The 21,555-nt window shown below is 41.0% G+C and overlaps 1 protein-coding gene across 1 annotated transcript; it reads left to right on the top strand.

Moving 5' to 3' along the window:
* The first annotated feature begins 4,791 nt into the window (after window positions 1-4,791).
* Window positions 4,792-20,768, top strand: PLAT (plasminogen activator, tissue type). The gene is made up of 14 exons (XM_013946587.2): window positions 4,792-4,895; window positions 10,972-11,072; window positions 12,296-12,335; window positions 12,766-12,897; window positions 13,292-13,405; window positions 13,800-13,974; window positions 14,545-14,636; window positions 14,899-15,073; window positions 15,470-15,555; window positions 15,951-16,146; window positions 16,656-16,792; window positions 16,884-17,024; window positions 18,473-18,621; window positions 19,456-20,768. Exons 2-14 carry the CDS (start codon window positions 10,992-10,994, stop codon window positions 19,612-19,614), a joined length of 1,677 nt encoding a protein of 558 aa, XP_013802041.2. The 5' UTR covers window positions 4,792-4,895; window positions 10,972-10,991; the 3' UTR covers window positions 19,615-20,768.
* Window positions 20,769-21,555: the final 787 nt, after the last annotated feature.

The following is a 21,555-nucleotide window of genomic DNA, read 5'->3' as shown; positions in this document are numbered from 1 at the left end:
AGCAGGACACTGGTGCCTGGACTATTTGAGTCTTTACAGAACAGCTGTGGCCAGGCTCCCAACTGCCCATCTAATTCCCATTTAAACTAGATGATTGTCATTTGGGAAAGGCATAGAGAAAACATGTTAAATCATACTGGCTCAACTACTGTCTCTTCAGGAAAAAGAAACAATGCTCTTCCTGTGTCAGTTAGTTGCCTGACAGGAAGTCCTTGGATAAGCAGAGTCTCTTCACCTAGTACCAAGTACCCATGTAAGAATAAGGAGCTGCTGCTGATGATCATTTTCAAGAGAGCTGGCTTCCTCATCTTATTTATAAAACCAAGACCATCAGTAACTAATCAGAGTGAGGCCAGCCTAGGTGGAGAAGACAGCACAGGGTGAAACAGTACTAGGAATCCCAGGAATTTATTCAAATAACAGAGCTCAGGAAAGGTACAGAGTGAAGTGACCACAATAAACTTAGCTTCTTGCATTGGACTGAATGTAGTTATCAGGACCAGAAATGCATCAATACATCCTACAAGAGGAAAAGGAGGTTGGGCAGTCACTGCATTGAAAGAAAACAGTCAAGATCAGCTGCTCAACACATACCTTCCAGGACAAAAGCACATTTCATATCCTGATTGCTCAGGAAGGCTGCTGCCCAAAGAGAGTGCCAGAAATCCTCCACACCTATGGTAGCAAAAGATTGCCAGGAGGGGGATGCACAGACTTTTGACATGGCTATTGAGGTTTTATTACCAAAAATCCATCTCTGGAGAATGCAGGCAACTTGCGGCCCTGCTGCTAGCATCCATTTTCAAAAAAGTCTATCCTCCTTACTGCTAGAACACTTCATCAAATTATTTCTGTGCATCAGAACATTCAAACCTGGTCACAAGCAGAATAGCAGTGGAATCTGAGTAGCTTTTTTGCACATACTTCAAGTAACTCTGAGAATAATCCCTAAGAGGATTTTGTATGAGGAAGAGGTACAGTGATGATAAAGCAGTGATCTGTGCAAATACTTTATTCATACCACAACATACCTCTTTCACCTTAGCAGACAGTGAACTCTTCCCTCATGAAACCAGAATATGGCTTCTTTATATTTAAATTGATAGAGAAGTTCCAGCAAATGTGCAACAGAGGGGACTCTTGGACTTAAGCTGCCTGAGGTGCTGCTCTCTTTACTGCCTTGTGCCCAAATTCTGCATGCTGCATGCAAAAAAAAAAAAAAAAAGCCCAGCTCCAAAGAAAACATCCAGCCCCACAATACTGTTGTTTAACACATTTACACATTTAGCTAATGTAGATTCCTGTTAAGAAAATGTGTGCTTCTGCAATTTCTAGCTTGCTTCCTGCCCTTTTGCCACTTGACATCCCTCCACTCACACCCCCACAATATTATTGGGTATCCTGAGGAATAAGAAGCTCACTGAAAAATTTGTCAGCTACATATGGAATATTCCACCCCCCCCCCCAAATCTTCCTTTCCTAACAGGTCTGACAATGACTATGGAAATTGCTCCTGCAGACAATTATGAAGTAATGAGACATCAGAGGGACTGCATTCACTCCATACAGCGGGAAGTTCAGCTAGGGCAACTGATGCCAACAAAGGCTACAAATTCTACCAGTCACTTAGTGTAAAAAGGAAGCAAAATTCTCTCAAGATAGGTGTGTGCTGAAACACAGAACACTTGTCTCAGGTGTTTCTGTCCATGAAAGGTGCAGAAACAAAACTTAGCGCAGAACCAACTGAAAACTTAGACAAAGCGGTGATTCAGAAAAAAAAAAGATCATCATGTGTTTCAACTAGGTGGAAAGGAAATGACTGTTAAGTTTATTCTTTGTTAATAAATCGGTGATTATTTTTCTAACAGAAGCAATATTGCAACTCACTGAGAGCTATACGCATGAGACAATGCAACACTCTAGAGTCCCTCTTGTCAGGAGAGACTCATGCACGTACTTATCTCCTGCTGCCCTGGTTTCGATGTCTCACTCATCCATCACATATCATTATCCTGGGACACAGACCCCTACACTGAATAGTTTCATAAATATCATTTAAGATACAAAGCTAATGCAGAAAGATATGGCTAAGAGCAGCACCCCTCCTCAGGAGGGTGCAGTCTCTGACACATAGTTGCTACGTAGTGAGTACATACTTTCCTCCCTAAAGAAAGCATGGGGGGACAGGCAGCTCTTCGGAGCAGGACTGTTTCATGCTTGGTTTGATATACTGACATAAAACATGTACACATTTATAATAGGATATTCAAAGAAGTGCAATTAGATTTACATCCAGTCTGGGCACCTCTGAATGTACTCTCTACTACTGCATAATAAAAATAATGCTGGAACAGTTGATAGGTCCTCTGTGCAAGACAAGTATCAAGTTGGTTTAGCACTGTCTGCATGTGGACACTTTAAAAAAAAAAAGTCAGCAAAAAATTACATTTATACATAGATGACCTGGGTGGTACTTTTCGACTGCTGAAGTGTGGGCTATGTCCCAGAAAGTAATATTTATGGCAAAGAAGCATAAAAAGGTAGAAATCCTTTTTTGGGTAGAAATTTCTGAAAACGAGCACAGAACTAAAACTGATTTTTTAAAGGTATTTAGCTGTCTACCATAGGTGACAATCACTTGTTTTTAAAACACCAATATAATCCTAATTATCAGTATGGATAATCATGCACAGGGAAGCAACCTCAACATTGATCTGTCACAGAAAGACAAAACTGTTGATGCAGTCTTTACTGTGATGAGGATAGCACATATACATGTGAGATAATACTGTCTGTGAAGAAAAACAAAAGCCAGCTCCCCCAAAAGACACCCCCAAAAACATGAATTCCAGTACTCTCAGCATCTCCAGAAGTTGCCTGAGCCCTTCACCAAGAGCACTACTGGAAAAAGGCACAGCAGATTAATCTCTGGAGAAAAGTTTAAAGTTCTCAATTTAGCATCTTTTATTGTTGTTAAACCGACCTGAGATGAATGCCCCTCAACCTCCCAATTTCCAGGCTTGATATGTATTTAGTAAAGATGTTATGGTACTTATAGTTACGCAACATAAAGCCTGTACCAAAGTTGTCCCGAGTCCCCTCTAAACCTCCTACATGACCTGGAGTTTGCAGCTGGTTTGAAATTGAATGTAGAGGGTCCACAAAGCATCTGAACAGTTGCTTTTTTGATGAAGAGCACCTGGACAACATCCCGACATAGAGCAGGCTCCACACTTCTTCAGTAACACAGTAGCCCTGCAGAAACCCTGTCCTGAGACAGGAGCAGTTTAGAGATAAGCCAGGAGATGGTGGCTGTTATGTTGAGGCAGGAGACACTTATTGCTGGCTTTCCTAAACCATGTTAAGCACTACAAATGACACCTATATCACACTCTCTAGTGAGCTGCAGAAAAATCTTTTTTTCACAGGAAGTGTTCTTAAATGTAAGCTGTGAAAAGCCAGGAAATAAAATAACTTTTTAAATCCTGCCCCCAACCACCACTTTGTTAGCATCTTTAATCTAGAAGTCCAATAGCAAATAATTGGAATCTTTACAAATAATAAAAAATTAGCACCTGTTCTCTCTGCAGTGTCCAATCACCTATTTCTCAACAACTAGGAGGTCCCTGTGGTAAGTCAATACCAACTGTCCCTAAATCAGTGTCATGGCAGTTATCTTACTGCTTGCATTGTGACTCTCAAAGAAACACGTTATAAAACCTGACATAGATTTCCACACAGAGAAGAGATAATCATTCAGAGTCACCAGTGTTTCCTCTTTGCCATCATGCTAAATAATCCTTGCCAAGTTTCCCAATAGAGAACTCTTATGCAGCTATTTCCTGAAAATGAAAGTCCCTCACACGCTATTTCTTATGTCAGCGCTTACACTAAATTGTATCAGGAACCTCATTGCTAGTGAATCAGTTCCTAAAAGTTAGCACACATCTGTTACTGTAACCATTACATCACTGATACTTGTCCTATCCTAGCCCTAAATTCAGGTCTAAAACTGATCATTTGGATTTGTCCGCCACACCTTGATATTGTGTACTGTATGCTGGTAAGTAGACCATCATTTTCTAGGATGGTCAGTATCACTGAACATTTAACCCTTTGGTCCTTACCATGCTATTCCTCTCTTCCAGCTAAGGGTCCTTAGGTTCTGCTCACTGCACGTACCTTGACAGCTCCACTGACAATTTCATCTCCAAGTGGTACTGTTCATGGCATGCTCTGCTCCACTTACAGATCAGGCCAAAAATTCTCAACAGATATCGTTCAGACACAGCACATCATGCTCCTGCTTGAAATGGGAGCTCCTCAGGGTTAGGACAAAGCCTACAGGTTGCAGACCTCTAGTCATTTTAGAAGTAATATATTCATGCATTCACTGGGACACTGCTTGGGCAGTTCTCCCCTCACATTGCTACAAGCATGAAGAAACAGTTCTTCATAAGGGATACGTACCACTCTCTCTCTTCCTGAACCTTAAGATGTTAAACAGGTGGAAAAATTGTTCTAAGGTCTGAATCTGCACTCTGACTGGAATGGAGAATGAACAAAACCAGTTGGCTGTAAAATCCAATATGTCCTACTACTTCAGCAAGCAACCTCTCTTCCTACCCTGCACACACACACTCCCCAATACTATGGACACAAGCCACCCTGTCCTAGATCATCCCCACAGCCTGCCTGCTATCTTTCCTCTGGAAGAAGAAAAAAATAAAAAAAGTTGTGCCCTACCGCCCTCTTTAGTCTCCACCCCCTTGAGTAGAGTTTTAAGTAGGACAGGAGCTGTTCAGAGAGATCAGAGCTGAGGCGCAGAAAACAAATAACCAGACTGATCTGTAAAGGAAATTATCAGCAGAATACAGAAGAGGAAAAGCCAAAAGGTATGTGCTACTCTGCACCTGTTTCAAAATGTGTATTTCCCATTTTCAACATCAATGGCGTTATTGTTAAATACTACTAAACATTATTATTTAATAATTAATTGCCATGATGCTTTAGTGGCATTTAACTGAGCCATTGCCTTTCGGCATTTGAGGAGATTTAAAGATGCTAGCTTTCAGTTGTTTCAAGAAAGCCTCAGCAAGTCATTCCAGGGAAAGGGCTGACAGCCTCAGGCTTTGACCAATTAACAGGGAGGAGTCTCCTGCACAGAGAAAACCTGGCAAAAGAACTTCAAATCAAAGAAGAGTTATAAACAAATGTCCTGATGGTAAGGAGAGACCCAGAGAGCCATCTGTGAAAGGATTATTTATCGTCTTCCTGGGAGGAGATCAGACTATGCATTTCTCCCTAGGCTCCCAAACAGGATAATGGAGGGACAGAGAGGAGGAGGGCGGGTCTTCTTCAGTTCTCCCTGAACACTCTCCTTTCAAATGCAGCCAAAACCACAGGAAATATTAAGAGTGATTCCCAAAAGGAAGCTGGACTTTGATATAGTCATTTCCTCCAATGCCTTCAAAGACTTCAGACTCTTACTATTCCTTTTATTTCTTTTCTCCAAAAGGAGAGATTTGTCCACTGTCATACTTTAAAGGGAAACAGTAATGAGTCTGAATACTCATCTGCTCAGTTTAGAAAATGGATACAGCAACACTTTCTCCAGAAGGCAGGAAAAGACAGAAATGATCTGCAATCCTTTTATTTGAGCTAATTCAAGATAGTAGTTTATCAGGAAGAAAACCATTAGTGCTGTAGATTCAGAATCAAAGCAGTATTCGCTAATGGACAGATCTGGGACACTGCAGGGGAGGGATTTAGGGGGGGAGCTGTTTTTAATCTCTGTTCTACCAATGACCTTTTTGTGACCTTGGTAAAACGCTTTTTTTTTTTTTTTCAGTTCTTTTTCTACATCTGTAAGATAACACTCATACCCTTGCTGCTGAGAAAGACTGTTACTAAAAACAAAATCATTAATAGTTAAAACGTGGGATTTAAAGTATCCCTGCTGGTGATGCTTCAGCAGAGGTAATGCATCCGCAGCATTCCTTATCAGGTTGATTCCATGTCTGTACTGAGTTATATGCTATTAACTCAATACTTGTTCCATGTGTGGCATCTCATGAGCTCATGAGCTGCTGGTCTGCTTGATTAGCATGGAATAAACAATCTCCAGCAAAATGCTATAGCATGTTGGTTGCAATATGTTTATTCAGCTTACTCTGCTGCATGTTGGCTAACATAAAGGTCAATAGGAAAAAGATTTGTATAACGCTGGCTCTTCTAAGAGTAGAAAGCTCTCACTACAAACCTAGGCATCCATTGTAGCAATTCACTCCATCCTTTAAAACCTTGATCCATTTTTAAAACTCTGTATTTCAGCCAAACCTCCAAATTCATCCTCCTCAGCTCCATTTCCCTCTTCTGTCTGTTTCTCTTTTTAAGGAAAGTATTTCCTTATTACCCGCATGCTCACTCAAAGTCTAATTACAAACAAAACAAGCAGCTTCTAATTCATTTTGAATTCCAAAAGAATTAAGCCTAACAGCCACTATACATTCAGGGTATCATATGCCTTTATGTCCTAATATACCTGAAAGTGTAGAATCAAAGTGTCAAAATAACATATCTAGACCTCTGACTTTTTGCTGAATTATTTCTCCATCAGAGAGGAAGCAAAGGGTCAGAGCAGCAGGCACAGACTGTTTAGCAGAGCTCTGTAAGAAAGAATATTGCTAGCAGGTTTCTGTTTGCAGTCTTGTAAACACAGTATTTTTCAAACAGCTATATGGTTTCAGTTTGATAGGGCTTATCATTCATAACATTCCAGTTGACTGGCATAGGTTCTACCTTTCCCAAAAATGAGACTAAAAAGATACAGCTGTCAACATATGTTACCAACTTTCCATGTATAGTGGGACGCCAGCCACAAATGGATGGACAGGCATGGGAGGAAGAAGGAGGGTGGAAGGGCTGTAGCTTTATAATACCAGGTAGCCTGAACTGGGGCAGCAAAAATAAGCGGAGGAAAGGATGCAATATTTGATGCATGGTAACTGAAGAAATACAAGCTGTAGCATTCTGTAATATAAGCACATGCAGCATAACATTAGAATGCGCTTGTGCAGCAGACTGTATGGGATAAACTTGATTATAACATTAAGTTCTTATTCTAAGTCACTCAGGTGCTTTTCAAATAGGGATTTCTCCATTCACATCAGTCTCTAAGATCTAATTTTTTTTTTGTGAAAGCAGGGCATTTTTCCCCCTCCCCTGTTAAAACTAGCTGTAGTTTCCTGCTGGTTTCAGTCATCTTGGACTTCCTCCAAGATATCAGTTAGGCTGGATTTGCCACTCTATCCTACAAAAATAAATAAATTTAGATTTCACTAATGTTGACTTATTTAATTTCCAGGGTATCTTAACGTGTACCTCAGAAACAAAGTCTTAACAGTTCTTTATGGTGCTTCCCAGAGAGAAATTCTAACAAAGCAGTTCCTCTCAAATAAGTAGTTTCATTTAATGAACCTTTCCTTAATGAGGTCTTAGCTAGCAGAATCTCATTTCTCAAAGCTGTCAGTGAGAAATTCCAGCTTCCTTCACAGATGGCAACAAAAATGATCAGTGGTACTAACGTATAGCAACTGAAAACCTTGCAGCTGTGGTATTCAGAACATGTCCTTGCATAGCTCTGATAATGAGCAATGGCTACAGGAATTAAGGATAATATAACATGAGATCTCAGCAGCAACCAAGTGACTTCTGAGTAACAGTTCAGATCCTGCACCGTGTCTTCAGAAACTTCACTGGATTAGTTCAGATTCAGCTAGCATAGTCCTGTGAAGTCAATGCCTTTTTGAAAAACACTATCCTTATACCATTTAAAAGGGGCTTGCTATACAATGTAAAATGATTCCTAAGAGGTGAGAAGGGATTTGAAAATATATGGGGACTAATACTAAATCTGCATACTTACACACATCCCTCAGAAATGCTCTGAATTATACAGATTTCACCATCAAGATGTGGCCCAAAGATAAAGCTTGGACTGACTAAGTATCTCACAAGTTGTTTCTGTGAATCTTTTCAGTCTGACTTGCAATTTAGCCTCCCCTTTGTGTGAGCTCAATGAAAAACGGCAGCCTAAACTATCCTGGTCTACTCCCACCTCTGCTTCAGAGACTGGAATATTTGTATCTTTTGCTTTTTCTTTGAACCCTTAAAAAAAGACAACTTAATTCTCTCTCCCTTTTTTAGCCTTGGATCCCAGCTTATGACTAATTCATCTGTTGCACTCCAATTTACCAAGCTATTATCCAGCTGCATTCTCTGCCTTTATGTAAATAGACCTGAACTCCATTTCTGAAAGTAGTAGCTCTCAAATAATGGTTTGGGTTAGCTTTCTACTTGCTCAAGGACCATATCATGTAGATGGTAAAAAGACGAGCGTGTGGGAGAGAGCACCTGAATATTATGTCAAAGATTTGGAACTGCAGAGCAATCCTAGAGACTGGAAATTGAAACAGAAATGAGGCCTTCTTGCCTGTTACTCTGCTTCATCCCCAGCTCCTGCTGCGTATAGGAGCCATAATACCTTTAAAGGAAGAGAGAAGATGCACTTTCTGGTGCTGGACTTGGTGAAAACAGTGACGTTCCTTTCTACATCATACTCTAGTTATTCACCATCTCAGCCATCTAGACTGACTGGAACAGGAGTCCTGGCTGCTACAGAGTATCAAGCTAATAATCTGTTCACTCTGGTGATTGTCTTGTTCAACTGTAAAAACAGCTACTGTTACTGCATGCAGGAGTAACTAGTACCCTTAGGAGAAAAATTATGGGCCTATATCAGAAACCCCTGATGAAGTACTTTATCTTACTATAAGAATTCAGATTAGATAATAAAGATAACTCGTGTCCTTAAAATCTTTTACTCAAATGTGAAAATTGAAAATACCTTCCTAGATTTTCATAGATTCTCTGGTCCTTGCTATTTAACACCATGTTTCTATAAAGTTCCTAAGGCACTAAGTTCTATACATTTGGTACTGTATGATAATTTGCATCCATCTTACCAATTTATATTTTGCCATGAACAACATTCCCCCCCCTCCACTAACAGAGCCCCATTAATGTCCCAATAAATCCTTATTTTAAGTTCTCAAATTCAGCAGTATTTCTAAATAGAAACTAGAACTTATCTAGCTACTGAACTCATACTATTAAGGTCAGGCTTTTCTGGAGTTCTCTTACATACATCCATTTTCCTGATCTTTTACAGTTACTATAAGGTCATCAAGATAAAAGAAAGGACAAAGATTTTTTCAGGGAATTTTACCAAAGGGATTAACAGAGGAGCCAGAAGCCCATAACAAAGTGCACTACCCTCATAGGCAACAGACCACCTCAGAGAACCCTTCACGGCCTTTGCCTCTTATATTCATGCATTTTTCAGGTATTAGGAAGAGAAATGTGTTTTGGTCCAACTAGGGGAAAAAATGTGTTGCTTAATTTTAGCCATAAGCTTTTTTATCTGCACAGGACTGAAGCTGTCTTATGAAATCACCCCCCCCCCCCCGCACCCGTGCTCAGAATTTTTCTCTACCTAGCAACTGCCCTAAACCAGTACGCACTTCTACAAAGCTTCTCTGCTCCCGTGAAAGAAACCACTTGTTTGTCTCCTTTGTCAGGAGACAAACTGGGGGAAGGGAAACTGGAGTATAAGATGGTACACATCTCCCTGCAGTCAGTGGCTACAGAGATCTAAACTCATGCTTCTGCCAAGAAATTGCCCGCTCAAAGCCAGCTAGAAATATATTTTGCTACAGAAAGAAGAAATACAGACTGATCACAGTACCTAAGTGCCCTTCCTATAGCCATTTGTGGTAAGCCAGGTCAGAGCAGGAAATTCACCAGATAGGAAATCTAGGTCTGATGAGGAAAGAGAGAAGTAGATTTTCAAAGCATATGAGATGAATGGAGGCAGAGATCCAGATTCATCCTTAACAGCAGCCACTTCACAGCAGATGGTGATCTCCCACAGGAGAGATCATTGTGGGCTCTTTCCCAGGACAACTGCTGTGGGACAGAATATGTAAATGAGTCTGGAGGAAATAAAAAAATCTTTACATGAGATGGAAGAGGGCTTTGTCTGAAGTGTAAAGCTGCTGAAGGCATTAAAAGGAATAAGAGGTAGTTGTGACTGCAGAGAAGTGACACAAGGAAAGAAATACTGTAACGAATAAATGAGAGTGCCAGACCAAAAGCTAGCTTCCCAGCTCACTCTCAGTTCTCAGCAAAAGCATATGACAACAGCAGAAATTAAAAGCTCAGCCAGGGCAAACAGGGAGAAGATACAGAAATATGAAAAACAAATACATAGCAGTGCTGTCCCTGCATAGTCCCCATCATAGTCTCCTTCTTGTTAACTCATCCATCAAGAGGCAGTGAGACCCTCTACAGGAGAGACAAGCCCTCACTCTTACCCAAAGAAGGTATCTGTGTATAAAATGCAAATCCTTTCAGACCTCTGTCATCACAGACTCACCCTTAGCAGATTTTTGCCCTAGAAGAGATCTCCGGGTGAGTCTCGGTGAGCTGAATCTCAATTTACACATTCCAATCAGCATTACACTCCTTCATTAGACAAGTCCACTTCTCTAATATTGGGCACAATATTGTTGACTTACAGCAACCTTGGGAAAACGGATTTGGAATTGCCTTCTGCCAGTGCTGTTCCCCTGGAAACACTGCATGAGTGGCTAGACCCTAGACCCAGAAGAGCATGCTTTAGGTTGTAGGGTTTCTACATACATCAGGTGGAGGCACATATGGGTCCAACCTGGCAGTTTCCCTCCTGCTCAGGGACACCAGGACTGCTAAAAGTGGATTTAACCAACTCTTGTAAAAAGAATAGCTTCACCTTTCAAAACTTTTATTTAAACTTACAACCTGGAACTCCACTCACACTGTAAAACACCTTCTTTGTTCAACATCACCTTTTTCCTTTTGTCTCTACAGATACTTGAGACCTGGAGGTGATGTGGAAAACACACAGAATGGAAGGCAAACTCCCATGTCTCCTCCTACTGCTGGGAGCATTCACCACTGTTCAATGCCAGGTAACAGGCCAATGTAGCAATGCTACTCTTGCCACCCTTAAGTACTCAACCTAAATTTTAGCAGCACTCCCTTACCAGTGACTCTAGCTGTTTGCATCAGACAGGAGGAAGATCTGATTATATCGCTAGAAATCAGAGGAAGAAAAGCTATACAAGGCAGTCTATATCTTATCTGGGATTATTTCTAGTAATATATTATCCTATCTGGTTTTCATTTCGCTATGCCGCAAATTTTCCTGGTGCATCTGTTCAGCCAGATACTGCTCACTGTTAAAAAGAGCTCTGTTGCAATTTTCTACTGGCATCATCTTCAATGATTAATTCTCATTTACAACTGTTCATTTATGGTTCCCATTTTCCCCTCACTGTAAGCCTCATATTGCACAGCTTCAGTAAACTCTGCACAATTCTAAAATGTTTAGTCTTTTTCTCAAAAACTTGCTACTCCAGCCTTCCTCTTTCTTTTTATGCTGTTCTTTCTCTTGAGGCCCTATCAAATAAATTTTCTTTATAATGGGGTTTCTTAAAACTTTATCTAAATCTTATCTAATATTTTATCTAATTGGCTATAGGAGGATAAGCGTAGCTCTATTTTTTTGCTTCTTCCTCTCACCCCAATTTTAGCTTTTAAGCATGTGGTGGATAACAAGGGAAAGTCTTGTATAAAAGGAAGTGTCACGTATCATTGCATACAGATGATTCAGTCCATGCTCAGCTTCTACTATCACTAACTACTAAGACTTGCTCAGAAAAATCAAAAGTAATCAAGGTACAAAGAGTCATAGGGGTGCTGTTTGTCAGCTGAGCAAAGATAACTGCTTGCTCACTTCTGTCTCCTTGTAAGTGGGAAATTAAACCTGCTGGCTTAAACCTCCCACAAATAACGGAAAGCTGACAAGCTTTAGTTGGCAGCTGCAATGGCCCAGGAGCACATAATCACTTCAGGCATCACATGTGTACCTACATCGCCAAGCTCATGTCACTCAGCTGCCAAGTATTAACCAGGTAATCTGTGGTAATTCAATGATTTACAATTCTTTGTACCTATGCTAAAGCACTAAAGGCACTTTTCACTGTACTGGCTGATAGTGAGGGCAGATGGTTACTCAGATGTCCCCTGATTTGCAGGACCTCAAGAAAAGGACTGGCTTTTTGGAAGCACTTGTTCTCTCAGTTTTCTTAAGGGAGCAGTTACTCACAGAATGTCCCTTCTTTACTTGCAGGGCTTCCGCATGCGTTTCAAACGGGGAGCCAGATCTAGAGGTAAGCTAGGCAAACTACAATCATTCTGCCTGGAGCTTTATGAACACAGGAGGGGGAAAGCAGATGATGCTGAGAGAACGAAGCTTGAAAGCTTTTTGCCATGGTTATGTAGGGAAGTCCGAGCTTGGCAAACACAGGAAACAAAATACCAGAATATTAATACCTTCCACAATTCACAGAATGAAGTTTTCCTCTCCCTCTACTCTTATTCAAAGACCAAAGAGGCTGGTGAATAACAGAACTGTACATCTAGCAGCATAGCAGTGAGACAGATGGGACAGTTCTGGTCTTGGAAGGAAAAAAGGTGGCCCATTAGACAGATGCTCCCCTATCACAGATACTTCTCTCCTGGAAAGAGAGATGACTTCCTTTGTTCAGCCATTTCTGTTCCTGGAATCTCTAAAAGAGGGTTTCCTGTCTCCAATTACAGCCATTTGCACAGACCACTCATCTGGAGAGATTTACCAGCACAGGGGGACCTGGCTGAGACTCTCAGGGAGCAGAATAGAATACTGTAGGTGTGACAGCGGTCGGAGTCGCTGCCACACTGTGCCTGTCAGAGGTGAGTATGAAGAAAGAAAAATAGAAAGGAAATGGGGGAAATGACTGACTGTCCATCTAATCATCCTAAAGAAGAACTCTACTGTCAGGAAAGGAGTTATTATACAGAAAATCTGGACTTTAAATGGAAGGACCAATACATAGTGACTCAGGCAGGACTAAGTTGGAGTGGGCAAGGGGCTGAGAAAGGCTCAAAATAGTGTATGCAGAGAGATTAGAGCAAAGGAGGAATTAAGCACTACATAAAAAAAAAAAAGATTGTAAACACAGGACAGTAACAGGTAGGCAGGGCAAAATAGAACAGAGCTGTCAGGAGAAGAGAGATGGATGTATGTTGCCAGCTGCTTGCTGCTGTGAAATCTAACAATGTTTCCTGGCTTCTGTTTATTCCACAGACTGCACTAGAAATAAATGCTACAATGGAGGCCAATGTTCACAGGCATATTACTCCCCACAGCTCTTCATTTGCCAGTGCCACCAAGGCTTCTCGGGGAAGCAGTGTGAAACAGGTGAATATACTAGGTTACTGTGGACAGTGTACTAGTATACTGTGTGAGTATACTAGGATTACTGTGGACAATGCTGCTGGGTTTGGCTATACAGTGTAGAAGGAAGAAATCCCCAGAAGTTGCTGCTGCATACTGGGCTCTCTGTTAAGCTGCCTCTTTTTATTCTGAAGCTAATTCTACAAAGAATGTGTTAAAAGGACAGTGGTGTCAGTGTCTCTTGCTAAAACTTTAACTTTTGGAGCTGAAGACCTTTGTGTATATTTACAATCTGTCTGACAAGGCATTTTCACTGACTGGACAAGACATCTAGGAGCTGAGTTTAAACAGAACAGATAGAGGAAAACAGAGTTTGGGATGCTGGCCTTATAGTGACATTTTGTTCCCTTTGGTTCAGATACTGAAGTTAAGTGCTACCAAGATGCTGGAGTAACATATAGGGGTACATGGAGCATGACAAAGAGTGGGGTTGAATGCTTAAATTGGAATACGAATGGATTGATGGATTGGAAGTACAGTGGCCGAAGAGAGGACGCTGCTGAGCTGGGATTGGGCAATCACAACTACTGCAGGTGAGGGACTGATGGCACACAAGTTAGGGCTGCAGGAAGCAACCCATTCTGGGAGCACGGGGCAAAGGAAATGCTGTTTGCAACACAGGCTAATACCAAGCAGAGAACGCTGTGCACAGGTGCAAATATCAGCAATTGCAACTTCTGTAGACATATCCGAACTTCTGACTGGGTGTTTCACAGGCTGCAAAATGTGTGCACCTCTCACCCCTTAGTCTTCACCCAGTCCCCATTCACACCTTTCTCGCACCTTCTCTGTGCCTAAAACTCCCTTTGAAAGCCAATTTCCTCCAACTATGCCTGCTTCTCCAGACACCCCTCAAAACACTCTCTAAAATATACTGCTTCCTGCACATGAACTAAACTGCACGAACAAGCTCTCCACTCCTGATGCTGGCTGTCTCATCCTCATCTCCACGTACTCCACACTTAAAATAGGAATGGAAATTATTTCTGATGGTTCAGTCCACCCTCCCACTCCAGAGCAGGATCAAGTTATTGAATGAGATGGCACACATGGGACTAATAACAACAGCTTTGTAATAATGCATACTGTCATCACTCTTTCAGAAACCCAGATGAGGACTCCAAACCTTGGTGCTACATCTACAAAGGGAGAGAGTACACCTGGGAACACTGCAGCGTGCCTTCCTGTTCAAAAGGTACTCAACAGGGGGACAGAGAAAGGACTTTAGATTGTCCATGATTCACCGCATATTTAAGGATTCTCTGTGAACTTGTTCTATTTCTGTCAACTGAAAATGTTAAACAACTGTTCACATTAAACAGAGTTTAAGCTTTTAATATTTATGACACCAACAGACTGAGATAAGGATAGCTGATCTATAGATGCCTTGATAAAAATCACAATAGGAACAGCTGACAGTCATGTTTATCAGTTAACATGCAACTTTCTTATTGAAGCTGGAAACGTCAACTGCAAATCTGGAAGAGGCACAGATTACAGAGGCAGCCACAGTGTTACCAGTTCTGGAGCTACCTGTTTGAGGTGGAATTCTCGAATCCTTGCCAACAGGTTATATACTGCTTGGAGAAGTGACGCTTACCAGCTGGGCCTTGGTAGTCACAATTTCTGCCGGTACGTAGGCAGTTATAATATGAATTAAAAAAAAAAAAAAAAAGTGTGTGTGTATGTGTGTGTGTGTGTGTGTGTGTGTGTATTTAAATATTTAATTGAGGTACTCTTGAGGCAGGGCTCTGGTCTTTTATATGAATTATTAAAGTACAAGAAATGCAGTACTGCTGGGAATGAAGCTCACTGCCAATAGGGCAAGTGGAATGAAATATCTATGTTTCTCTCTCTATCAGACTCCATAGATGCAAATTCCACATGCTGCTAGTGCCCTTTGTATCTCCAGGAAGATCAAAAATAGTACATTCAGTCTCAGTCCGTGCTTTATTTAGATATCTCCTTCTCCCCAAACTCCCTGCAGACCTGATAATACAAATACCTTTTCTCTTTCCTGTGCTGCAGGAATCCTGACAATGACAGCAAGCCTTGGTGCCATGTACTGAAAGGAAACCAGCTCACATGGGAGTACTGCAATGTGCCTACTTGCTGTAAGAAACCTAGCACTCCTGATTCTCCTCTTTCTTTGAGGCATTACTGCTCTGCATGTCATATGTGTTAAACTCAAGCTTCTTACAGCAAAATAAGAGCTGGAAATAAGCTTCTCGGGGTTAGAAAGGGATTCTGTGGTTTGGCTCTTGCAGAAGTACCTTTTCCTCAGCCAGCAAAGACGACTGCAGAATTGGGAATGGAGAGAAAAGGCAGGGCTTCCATGCTGTGGTTTTCTGAACATAATACAAGTCTCCTAGGAAACAGGAATGAGTCAGATCCTAAACAGTTCATGCCAGGCTTCCTCAACATGCACCGACAATTGACAGGCTCTTCACCCAAAGGCAGTGCAAGAGGGGCTGAACACAAAGCCTATTTCTGGGTTTGTCATCCACAGCCACCTGTGGCTTAAGGCAGCGCAGAGCACGCCAATACCGGATTAAAGGTGGCTCCTATGCAGACATTGCAGCTCACCCATGGCAAGCTGCCATCTTTGTGAGGTATCGTCGAGCACCTGGAGAGCACTTCCTCTGTGGAGGAATTCTGATCAACTCCTGCTGGGTTTTGTCAGCTGCTCACTGTTTTGAAGAAGGGTGAGTTGAAAATTCAGTACTGCCTACTGAAGAGATACAAGAAAATCATGAGAAAAATCTGGAGAATGAAAGCATCCAGTGCAGCCTTATTGGAAGGATGAGGCTTGGAAAAATCTATTTAGCCTAGTAAGTCATCCTACAGTAAAAAGATAATCAAGTTAAATGTGATGAACGTGACAGATAGGCATTTATTGGGCAAGCTAGCTGTATGGCATTAAGATGCCTCAGCAGAATATCAAACTGCACAAAGCACAAATCTGTCAATACAGAATGCAGAGCTGTCTGAAACCTGAGAACAGGAAGGGTCTAATAGAGGAGCTCTGTCATGACTGCTGTAAGCAATTAGTCCCCAAAATTAGGCAAACAAGACATCCAAGGTCAAACTGTCTGGGTAATGAAGTAGTAAGAATGCTAAAATAAGAGGAGGGGAAGCTCCAACAGCACACCCTCAAGGGAAGGATCCACTCCATTCAATGCTGGAAGAAAGTAAAGCTTTTTTTGTTCTTCAGCTTTAATACAAGTCAACTGAAGATCGTGCTGGGCAGGACTTCTCGAGCAATTCCTGAACAGAACGAACAAAAGTTTCAAGTGAAGAACTACACCGTGCATCCAAAATTTGACTCAGAAAACTATGACAATGATATTGGTAAGAACTTCTCTGACCTCATGACTAGAAAGATTATGGTTGGCTCAGGTTTGCTGTTAAGTCATGTGGGGTTTCTTTTTTTCTTCTTCAGCTCTGCTGCAGTTGAAGTCTGACTTAGAAGAATGTGCTATTGAAACAGACACTGTCCGTGCTGCCTGCCTCCCAACACCAGAACTGCAGCTGCCTGACTGGACTGAATGTGAGATCTCTGGTTATGGCAGAGATGAAGAATGTAAGCAGAAGATACACTATGTCCAAAGTTTGCCCCCCCCCCCCCCCCCAGTAATTCATGCCTCTAGCATTGCCAAATGTGTGACCCTTTAACTATTGTATGGGCCTTAATCAGCACTGCAAAAGGTATGTGCAAGTGGAACATACACAAAAGCAATTTTTGCTGTAAGTTATTTCACCCATCTGAGGTCTGTCAGCTGCATGGGCTAGCAGAGTCTTCCTTGACACTCTCCAATAGTGGAAAGATTGCAGATGGCATAATGGCTAAGGAAGAGGCACACTTTTGCTGTACTATGTTTAGGTTTTGTCATTCTGATGGAAATCCATTTCTGTCAAGATTTACTACACTATACAATTGCAGATTGTTGCATTATTCTAAAAGATACATAAGCTGTGCAGCAATTGGCAAAGAAAAGCTAAAGAAGTAACAATCCCAATTATATATGAAGAGGCCAACTAACTGTTTTTTAAATGAGCTAATTAAAAAAAAAACAAAATCAAGAAACAAATAGGAACAAAATCCATTTGAAAGTACACACAGGCTGACCTATATAAAGAAGAAAGCACTGTTACATTCTGCTTATTTCTTTTTATTCTCTTTAAATTGTAAACTCTTGGAGGCAAGGACTTTGATTGTGAAGCATCCATCAGAAAACACAGACCTAATCATGATTTGAACACCTTTCAGGTTTTTGGAACAGACTTGAAGATTAACATTAAATGTAGCATAAATTGTTTTTAAAGTGTTGAAAGTGGCTAATCCTCAGCATTGCTTACAGTGAATGCATGATAAACTATTTGAGAGGGGAAGGATGCTGCAATTATAATTCAAAAGTAGAGAGAAAAACAACAATCCTGCCAACTTTCAACTTTGTGCAGCTGCGCAGGAAAATAAAGCCAAACTCCCCCCACCCCCAAAAAAACATTCCATTCCAACATAGCACAAGATTGCATTCCTGTCCAGTTACACAGTATTGTGTACAACGAGACTTTGGTATACACAGAATATCTGTTTTTGTTAGAGCAAGTCTAATACTAAAGGTGGGATCCCTTTTCATAGAGTTTGTGATTTTCAGAGGCATTTCCCGTGACTTTATTTAGATTGCTTGAACTGTGCAAAGAAGTGTTGTCCATCCAAGAAACCCACTATTCTGTAATTCGCAGCCTGCAAAAGCCTCTGAAACATTTAAGCTTGTGCAGTTTGGACAGTGTAGCTAATTTAAAGAAGCAATGCTCTCTTTCAACTATATTTCAAGTTGTTCTCAACTAACAAAGCAGAATCCCCAAGGATTAAAAAGACCCTTTAGAAAGGAAATATGAGTTGCTTTCCCCCTGCCCTGCCCCAATCCCCACCCAGCTACTTGTGTGTCCTCTCCCCTAAACCATCAACAGAAAAACAGAAACTGAACTGCAAAATTCAAATATGCGTATATTAAATTTCCCTTCCAGTTTCTCCCTTTTATTCAGACCATTTGAAGGAAGGCCATGTCAGATTGTTTCCAGCCAGTAGGTGTACAACACAGCATCTAGACAACCGGACAGTTACAGACAATATGTTATGTGCAGGAGACACAAGACACCTTGATGATGCCTGCAAGGTAAACCCAATTCTGTTTCTCTTTTCTTGCTAATTCTAGCCTTGACAGTCCAAGCTAATCAAGCAAAAAGCCCTGCATCAGGCTACGTGCAAGTTCTAGTAGACTTTTGTTCAGCAGAACAGCATCAATGGCTTCTCTTTGAATTTTTTTTCCCTCTCTCCACCCCTCATAGCTGGGAAAACAGGCCACACTTAACCAAAACAAACCAGGACAATACAGACTGAAAATCTCAAATATAGGAAATACCACAGAACTGAGTAGGAAACTCCACCTCGTGAGGGCTTCCTAATATTTTCTCTTAGTGAGCATATCAAACAGACAGCAGGAGATTCTATAAGAGGAAGGGGGTGCTGCCGTATTGAAAAGCAAAGAACTGAACAATCTGTGACATGAGAAACAGAAGGGCACACATTCTCTTGTAATACCTAAAACAAAGATCCACATTTTTTCATTTTCAACAGCTCTTTAATAACCATACTTTCCTATTACTTACAGCAGTATAAAGCATTCTGGACCTTTAGAGTTTAAACAAGAATATTCGTCTTTTTGCTCCTAACAACAATGCCTCATCTACATTTCATAAGTGAGCACCAGGCAAAGCTAGAAATTGATTGTTTTGGTTCTCTCCCCTGATATTGGAGGGGAACACTGATAGATTCTGTCTGGAATGCAAAAGTGCTGTTATCAACAGCACTGGAAACATGGTGTCTCTTGATGCATGAGCATACCACATAAGGTATTTATCTAGACACTGTAGAGATATCTAGAGCACCATTAGAGCCAGTGAGAAAAGGAAACAACAGAGATTCTTACTAACCTGCTGCTTCTCTGTAGGGTGACTCTGGAGGGCCTCTGGTCTGTATGAAGGATGATCGCATGTATCTAATCGGGATCATCAGCTGGGGAATAGGCTGTGGCCGCAAAGACATACCTGGCGTTTATACAAATGTGAATCGTTACCTCGACTGGATTCAGGACAACATGAAACCCTGAGGAAGAAAAACAAACTCTCCAAAGTCTCATGACTATGCCCTCAGATTCTTTCAGGGAGTTCTAAGGTTGCTGACAGGGCCTCCTGTTTGTCCAGATACTTATGACTTTCAGTAAAAAAGGCAGGCACGCCGTAATGTGTGTGCAGGGTGCACGCTCAAATTACTTGCCTTTCCTCATTACCAGTTAGCAGAATCTAAGTCTCCCATCCTGTCCTATCCCCCTTACCTCACAAGCTTTTTCCTGTCATCAAACCACATGGTACAATTAAAAATAAATTTTGGCCTGAGAGAATAAACCAAGAGAGAATGCCAAGCATCCAGTGAGCAGCTATGTTGTTTTGGGAATGTGGGTGAACTGAAGGCAAAAGTGGACACATTTAGTTTCTTGAAACTTTTTCTCCCTCTCTAGAGCAGAAGAGGCAAAACTTGAACGCTGTGAAGCGCGTTCAGAAACGCACAGGCATAGGTCTTCCAGAACATGGCCCTAGGGCAGAAATGGACATATTTCACAAAGAGAATTGGTTATTATTTAAATTCATTCCCACAAAACCCTTTCCCACCCCCTCATCTCCTTGGGCAGAAAGGCTATTTTTTTCTAGCACTTAAGGCAGGGGACAGAGAACTTTCTCCCTTTGGACAAGGGGCTAAAAACTGTCTCATATGCAACAACAACATGAACACATTAAGAAATATGCAATGGGAAGACATGTATTTTCTTACCCAAAACACAGCTATCTGCAGTGAGGAGAACCCTTCAAAAGCGTCCCAAGTTTGAGCCTTCATTTTGTCTGGGCTTGTTCTAGCTTGGGCTGTTTATCTTTGGGTCTCACAGAGCAAAAAGAACACATTTGTCTGATGTCCGTTTCACAGACATACTGCAAGGCCGCTTTTGTAGAAAAAAGTTTTTATCTATTTATCTACACAGTTCTGAAAGATGATTTTATACTATGCAGATATTTTAAGCTTTCTGTGCTTGTTTTGTTGTTGGGTTTTATTTTTCTTCTTGTTTAATAGTAAAGTTTCTACCACCGCAAGAACAACTGACAGGTCTAAACTTGTCCACCAAAACATCAAAATCTACATTCACCCACTAACTTTAGATCTGTAATTTTCCTAATACAGCAATGGATTTGTTAATAAAAGTGCTATTTCTTATTTGGCTGTAAATTTGGAAGACATTCCAATCTGGATTAGGCTTGTTCTTATGCCATTCTACTTTGGTTATTTAGGGTGGTTTCAGCTTGACTCCAATAGGAATAGCAAAGCCGTATGCCTGGGCTGGCAATTTCCATATCAATACACCACTTGCTTTTTCGGTTTGGAACTGATTCATTAACGGAGTCTGAGCTTAAGCTCTCTCAGCAAATATGGGCTAGCATGCCTGTTAGGATATTTTATTCTTCCAGTTGCTTTTCCTCCTGACAGGAACTAAATATTTAAATAAATATGGAATAGGAAAAACTCATAATAGTGGCTCTATCTGCGAAAAGTCAACACAGTTTTGACTATTACATTTCCATGTATTATCATGTGATATGATAAAGCAAAGGCTCTTTAGTGCAGCAGAGCAGAACAGAGCAGAACAAAGGGCCAGCGTAATGACAGCATTAAATCCAATAAATCGTAGATTTACATGCACAACTAAAGATCAAGTCAAATTATACACAGCTGGATTTATCCTTTAACAGGAAACAGGACAGGCATAACCAAGACACCATTAACCAGAATCTCAATAATTAATATTGAACAAACAATGCTTACTTCCATTGCAATTGCCATGCAATGCTAAGTGGTGTTTAGAAACCCACTAAGAGTTAGGCCTCTTAAAAGATTCTCTCTTGTCCAATTATTTTATAAAGTAAGAAAAAGCAGGTGTGACTACCATTTTGCAAAGGGAAAAGCTGACACTAAGGCTACAAAAGGAATTTAGCTTCAGTATCAA

This window comes from Apteryx mantelli, chromosome 29, assembly GCF_036417845.1.
Source record: "Apteryx mantelli isolate bAptMan1 chromosome 29, bAptMan1.hap1, whole genome shotgun sequence".
NCBI classification, from domain to species: Eukaryota; Metazoa; Chordata; class Aves; order Apterygiformes; family Apterygidae; genus Apteryx; species Apteryx mantelli.
Note: the sequence above shows the minus strand (reverse complement) of the source record. Positions and strands in the feature narration are given on the sequence as shown.